Genomic DNA, 7337 nt, shown 5'->3' with positions numbered 1-7337 from the left:
CATTTGTCCTAATAATTCAACTGTTGATGACATCAACGAGCGTATTGTTTCGATGGTACCTGGCAATGGCGTCGAGTGCATTAGCTGTGACACAATTTCAAAATCAGCAGAACACATTCCAGATTTTGATGTGCTTTACCCAACCAAATTCCTCAATTCCATAAATGCACCCAATTTTCCTTGCCACAAACTTGTGCTTAAAGAGGGTGCGATGGTGATGCTGCTTCGCAATCTGAACCAAACTATGGGCCTCTGTAATGGGACAAGGCTGCTTATTTCCCAGCTAGGTCAGCGTGTTCTGCGATGCATAATACTCACAGGATCCAGGATTGGTGATGAGATATTCATTCCACGAATTGCGCTGAACACAACGAACGTAAAATGGCCTTTCGCTTTGCAGAGGACCCAGTTCCCATTACGCATCTGCTATGCCATGATAATAAATAAAAGCCAAGGACAGACGCTTTCCACTGTTGGCCTGTACCTAAAGAAACCAGTATTTACACATGGCCAACTCTATGTTGTTGTTTCGCGTGCGACATCCAGGGAGGGGCTTAGAATTGTTATCGAAAATGATGATGGTTCCTGTGGCTCCTATACTCGAAATGTTGTTTACCACGAGGTCTTAGATGCTGCGCTAGCAGCATCTTCGTAGCGCAGCTCAACTATTACAGATCTCATTTGTGTACAAATGTGCATATTGTAGATACATTTATGTACCATACTGTTGCCCCTTCCATTTTTTTGTTTTTGAAATTTTCTATGTGTGCACCACTCATCGATGGTACCTCTTTTGTACTAAGGTGTTTATTCTGACATTCAGCGTGCTTACTTCATCTCTTACTCTCAACACATACTCATTAGACAAATGTTCTTGTTCCTCTTTTGCCTTTACTTTGCAGATGGCAGAGGTTCTGATTGGTAGCCTTATGATTGGGAATTGCAGTGACAGGTTGTGTGTCTGTGTCTCCCTTATGTGGGAATTTTATGATCCTCAGGATGAGTCGAAGCTCCTCCACGCTGATATGGTCCTCATCGATGAGGAGGTACACAATCTTCTTACTACATGAACATTGATGTAGATTTGAATTAAGGCAGCATTCCCACAGACTTACTGGTTCTGGTGCATTAACTACATCCCATAAAATTATTCCAGGCTTGTCCTTGTATGCTACTCAGAATATGGCAGCAACATCTTCCTGAAAATGTTAACATGGTCCAATAAATATTTAACCACATTCTAAATAGATGCTACTCCCTCCATTTAGCTTCGTATTACGACAGTTAGTCTGGCTTCAGTCCCTCTCAGACATAATGGTTACCTCACTTATAATATTGAAACACATGATATCACTAAAAATTATGCCAAAATTGTATAGTGACAGAGACATTTCTTTTATTTTGTGTAGGGTGGCAGTGCTCATGCTCAAATATACCCTCCACTCGCTGTCGTTTTCAAGCCCATGATAAAGGAGGGCAATGTCTACAACATCTCCTATGTTCAGATCAGGAAAGCAAATAGGATGTACAAGCCTGTTGACAACGATATCATGATCTGTCACACCCGGTTTTAGAAGGCAAACCGAATGCGAACCATGTACGTGCCAGGATCAGTTATTCACGTACACAGCAGTTACATAATATGGACATCATCACACAGTGCTCAAAATAGTATTAATAAGGGAAATAGTCGATTACATCATACGTCTGAGACGTCCATATGGTTCTTACAATAAATCAAAGTGCGGAAAAGAAACGTAGATAACACGGCCTTCACAGGCAGCCGACTGGGGGTTGCCGCTAACCCACACCTAGAACTCGTCGTAATCTTGGAACTCCTGGAAGTCTCCTTCCACAGCTTCATCTTCTCCTGAGCAGTGGTTGCAATGCTGACAACCTGGGGGGGGGTTTGGTGTGTAGAGCAAGGGTGAGTACACATCAACATACTCAGCAAGTATCCTGTTTGGCTGTAGTGGACTAGCTTTATGTGGGGATAAGTCAAGCGGTTGCTTTTAGTTGGTCAGGTTATTACTTACTAGTAGAAAGCCAGGTTTTAACATTAACCCAAGTTATTAACCCAATGTATCCTTTCCAAACGGAAAGAATACCACTTACCAACACCATAATCATAATCAGAACCATCAATCTCATAACCACCTGTACCACAATGTCTCTGATCAAGTACCACTAATCTCTGGAGCTCCCTTGGCCGCTCATAACCGCGAGCACGGCTGATATATCAGTTTCATAACACTCTGCAGAGGTTGTGCACTTTACCCACAAGCCGTGATTCCCTCTCTAGCCCGGGCTTGCAAGACCCTTGTTCACTCCCGAGGTGAATGGCCAGGGATTCACTACGAAGCCTTTACAAAGATTCCCCGGGGCTGTAGCCACCCGTTAGGTTTCCTAAATGCACCGCACTCCTCCCCAAGGGGCGAACCCAAACTTGGCAGAGCGAGCCGCATACACCGAGCCCCATTGACGGCACGACGGCTAAGTGAACTACACCCCGGATCCTCTAATTATTCAGCTAAGGGCACCCCATTCCACCCTCATGGTTGCACTGTTTTCCCGGGCGGTCATCCATAGAACAGGTCCTTACGGAGAGGCACTCGAGAAACCGCTCGAGTCCCCTTGAAAACCACAAGTATAATCATAAAGGAGAACGGGAAAACAGCGTATCATAGATAATCACATCATGTTCATTGATTAGAGTTGAGCAATAGCATCAGACTAAGTAGTAATAATCCGACCCAAATAGGTAAACAAGGACATGGATAACAAAAGCTAGTCAATCCTTAGGTATAAATGTGTAATGCGGGAGGTGAATTAAAGAATGAATAGGACATAGATAGGTCAAAGGACACTTGCCTCCACCAAACGACTGCTGCTCAGGGCCTTCTCCTGCGAATTCCTCGGGCTCTTCGACCGGATCGTTCTCTATGCGAGCGCAAACATACATACATACATCCACATATTTAATACCAAAAGAACAGTACACCATACAAGATAACAAATAAAGCGAATATGCATCAAGTATGACATTCGATAACGCATTTGTTATGGTTAGAAAGAAACGGGAAAGGTCTCGCAGGGGGTTAAATCTTATGCGCTAATGACACAATTGGTTTTTAACAAAATAATTCTGTTATATATTTATATATACTGATGGAAACCTAATCACTTTTAGTTGATCAACATTGCACAGGGTAAACAATTAACTACGTGAATCAATAGCATAACGGAATTTTAAATTAAACTTCCTATTTCCCATAGCATAAACAGTGATTAGACTACTTAAAATACAGTAATTATGATCACAGAAAGTAAATAAAATAAAATAAAAAAAAATAAAAAAAACAGAAGGGGGGGGGCGGTTGAACCGGCCCTAGGGCGGTTGAACCGGCCCTAGGCGGGGCGCGCAGGGGCGGCCGAACCGGCGGGGCAGGGGGCGGCGCAGGGGGCGGCCGAGCCGGCGGGGCAGGGGGCGGGGCGGCCGAACCGGCGGAGCGCAGGGGCGGCCGAACCGGCGGGGCAGGGGGCGGGGCGGCCGAACCGGCGGGGCAGGGGGCGGGGCGGCCGAGCCGGCCATGGCGGCTGGGCTGGGCGGCGGGCGGCCGGACCGGGCGGGCAGGGAGGCGGCCGAACCGGCCATGGGGAAAGGGGAGAGGGGATGGGGGAGGGAGGAGAGGGGGAGGGGGGAGCTCACCGGGGAGGGGCGCGACGGCGAGGGGCGGTCGGCGGCAGGGGCGGCCGAGGGCGGCGGTTGGGCAGGGGGCGGCGGCGGCTTAGGGCAGAGGTAGGGGCGGCGGCTTAGGGAGAGGGAGAGAAAATGAGAGAAAATGAGGGGGAGGGAGAAAGAATTGGGGGAAAAAGGGGAGGTGGGGGGGCGGTTGGGCCTATTGGGCCCAAGGGGGGGGCGCCAGGGGGCGGCTGGGCCGGCCGAGGTCGGCCCACGGCGCGGGAAAGAGAGAAAAAGAGGAGAGAAAAAGAGAGGGAGGAAGAAAAAGAAAGAAAAGATCTTCTCCACATTTTCGAAATCTGATCTTTCTACATGAATGCAATTGCGCTTTCAAAGCAATCAAAAGAAATGCAAGGGCGGCATGGTGCATCAAACAACATAAAGTATTTAGGGTTTTTATACGTACGGGAATTCCAAACCGAATCCCGCTAGAACTTTGGAAAAGGTCAAGGTTTAGCGAGGGAAAAAGAAAAGGAAAAGGTAACGCCCGAATTTTGGCGAGTAAAGAAAAGAAAAAAAATTCAACTGCAAAATTCGGGGCGTTACAGATCGGTTTCACAAAATGGACGACAATCGAGGCGCTTATTGAAGTGCCACCGGCTTTTCCAGAGATTGTTTACTCCCTCACTCCCTTTGACCAGCTTACAACCCTTGTGGACATTAGGGAGTATTTCATAGGTACATAGCATGAATCCATCATGCGTTTTACACAGTTCTACCAAATGCTCTCTTGTCACTCTATATTGTTATGTAAAATAGATGTCATTGGCGCGGTCACCATGATCTCAGATGTCGCAACCATTCGTACAAAGATGCGCCAGACTCAAACAGCAAAGAGATCCGTCACTATACAAAATGAGAGGTTAGTTACTTACCCCTGCAGCAAGTTGTTTTACCCATGAGGTTATACTTGTGACTTGTTTTAATCGCGTTTTTAGCTGTACTCCCCTTGAGGTTGTGCTGTGGGGTGAGCAGGCAACCTCCTTCCCGGCTGATCAGATTAGTATTGCCGGCCAGGACTCACTCCAGATTATTATCTTTGTTGGTACTCTTGCTAGATCCTATGCTGGTATGTTTGTCTAACCTTGCTATTTACACTTCTATTAAGACTATGTTTACCCAGGGTTCCAAACCTTTCAGGTACCACTTCGCTAACAGGTGGATCGTCTTGCAAATGGTACGTGAATCCGCAGGTTCCAGAGGCAACAAGCCTTGCAGCCAGGTACCATAAACACGTCACCTGCTTCCCTTGAGCGCCAAAACATATAGATATACCCTTTATATGTTCAGCTCGCTTGTCTCCTTTTTTAGCTTGCAGCATAAAAGGAGCCCAATTATGTCTGCTACTGGTTCGACGCAGCGTGTGCCGAGGATTTCTACCGCTGAGCATAAGAAAGTATCTGAAATCAAACGCCTGCATCCATTCAAGCATGAGGTGATTCCTTTCATGCTAATCGACTACGTCTTTTTATACACTCTTCTTGTGTGCCTAAGAGAACAATGCTAACCCCTGTACTGCCTCATTTAACTGTTCTTTAGAAAGTTGAGTGGTTGGTAACAGTTACCGTTCTTAAGATTGATCAACTATGGTGGTACGAGTCCTGTAGAAAGTGCCTCAAGAAAACATAGCCTCATGGTGATGCTTATAAATGCTCGGACTCTGGTTGTGGCCATGTTGGTCCGCCTAATCCAAGGTATGTGATGTTTCTTGGTCTGGTACATCTATGCCTTCTTACTCCTTAATCATACATCTGTGACTGCTACTTTATGTGCAGGTACAGGTTGCTCATCACAGCAGGAGATGAGACAGGCGAGACTGATTTCATAGTATTTGGACGTATGGCACAACGCATTGTTAAGAAACCACTTGACATCTTGATCGCGGATAATCCACCCGGATTTATTCCTGATGAAATAACTAAGCTGATGGAAAAGGTGTACACATTCAACGTAAGCTTCACAGACAGCACCTTTGCTTTAGGCAATGTGTGTTTCCAGGTTAACACGGTTGTCGCCGAGATTGGTGATGGAGGTCAGGTTCCAATTTCACCCAGTGGATCCCAACCTTCATCAATTTCGTCTGCGCGGGCTGCATCCAAGTCTACATCAGCAGACTCTGTCCCAACTGGAGGTATCTCTTCTCAGACACCACAGAGCACCAAAAACTACGGCAAGGATAAGGTAACCCATGCTTTCGAACACTCAATGAATTTGTTGTTGCCACCAACTCAGGTCGCCTTACAAACTTTATGCACTTCGATATAGCGTGCAAGGTCGCCAACGCCACTATCAAAAGGTGGGTCCTCAGCTACCAGGCAGGTTGCGAGGAAGATATTGGGAGGCTCAGCTGATAAAACTGGTGATGGCGATGACTTGGCTTCCGGCATTGCTAATTCTAGGTACATCCTCTGCCTCTCTGTGCCTTCTTGTTGTTTACAACAGTCTGAATGCCACTGTTATCAAATAGGTCTTAGATTTAATTGTGGCCTTCTTTGCTCGCTTTTCTTTTGCCTCTGAAAAAACGTTGTCTAGTTGTGATGGGCAACATTTAAATTAGCAATGGACTACAGTGACTCTTACGCTTCCATTCCTATTGTTGCAACGGTCTTAGCTGCAGTGCCAAAACAGATGTGGCACATTTATGTTGCACCTGTACTGCCATGGACCTATTATGCTCTGAACTGAACCTAATTTTCACCAGACTTGGCTAAAGTTTGCAACACTCGATCTCCAGATCATTACTTTGCAACCTAATGTGCCCTTTTGCCGATATACGCAGTTGGTGTGAGGAGACAGATGGTGACTGCTGTCTACCTTTAGAAAATACACCCAGTCCTGTTTGTCTAGGCCTTTGATTTGAAATACTGGCTTCTATGGGATATCTTGTGCATTGACTTTTTGGATCCCACAGAAGCTAGCAAAAGCTCCTTTCGACTTCCTTTTGGTCTCTAATACAAATAAAATGTGTCTTAGAAACCAATTTGAAAATCTAGGCTTTTGTTCTCTCGGTGGGTGCAACCGATCCTTTTTCGTTCCCATGGGTGCTGTTATGACCCCAATGATTGGCTGGTCTTCTCTCGATTATATGTTGCTTGTGCTAGAGCTTAGGGTTTTCCTGATCCTTGAGGGCTGTGCGGGGATACCTAGCCTCTCTGAATTGTCCAGTTTCTTGGTGTCTGTCCGCCGGGTTCTTGAGTTCGCTTGAGGATCTGTACCTTTGACAACTTCATTGGGGAATTCCTGCGGCTTGGGGGGTTCTTGCGGTTGTGTTGAGTGGCCTTTCTGGAAGTGCACGTATTGAGCTCAAGCTTTGCTAAATAATATAGCCCTTTGCCAGCCTTGTGTTCTGTTCCTCCATGAGCTGCTGTTGCAGCTTCTCCACAGTGCGGTTTAGCTAAACAGTGCCGTTGCAACTTGTAAGAACAAAACACTCCCAACATCCACTTGTCATGATTAAACGAACAGAGAGCCAATGACAATTGACACGCTAAACAGTACTGATTTGTAATTTTCACGTGCTCTGCACACTGGACCAGCAATTCTAATGAAAACACTTAATATAATAGGTCCTGTAGACTATTATTAAAAAGGAGCT

The 7337-nt window shown here is 46.1% G+C and overlaps 1 protein-coding gene across 1 annotated transcript; it reads left to right on the top strand.

Annotated features, from left to right (window-relative positions):
• Positions 1 to 1025: 1025 nt before the first annotated feature.
• On the top strand, positions 1026 to 6562 carry LOC118473181 (uncharacterized). The gene is made up of 4 exons (XM_035961935.1): positions 1026 to 1046; positions 1410 to 1567; positions 6142 to 6197; positions 6522 to 6562. Exons 1-4 carry the CDS (start codon positions 1026 to 1028, stop codon positions 6560 to 6562), a joined length of 276 nt encoding a protein of 91 aa, XP_035817828.1.
• The last annotated feature ends 775 nt before the right edge of the window (positions 6563 to 7337 follow it).

Source organism: Zea mays, chromosome 1 (assembly GCF_902167145.1).
Source record: "Zea mays cultivar B73 chromosome 1, Zm-B73-REFERENCE-NAM-5.0, whole genome shotgun sequence".
Classification (NCBI taxonomy): Eukaryota; Viridiplantae; Streptophyta; class Magnoliopsida; order Poales; family Poaceae; genus Zea; species Zea mays.
The sequence above is the reverse complement of the archived record's forward strand: the minus strand, read 5'-3'. Positions and strand labels throughout refer to the sequence as shown.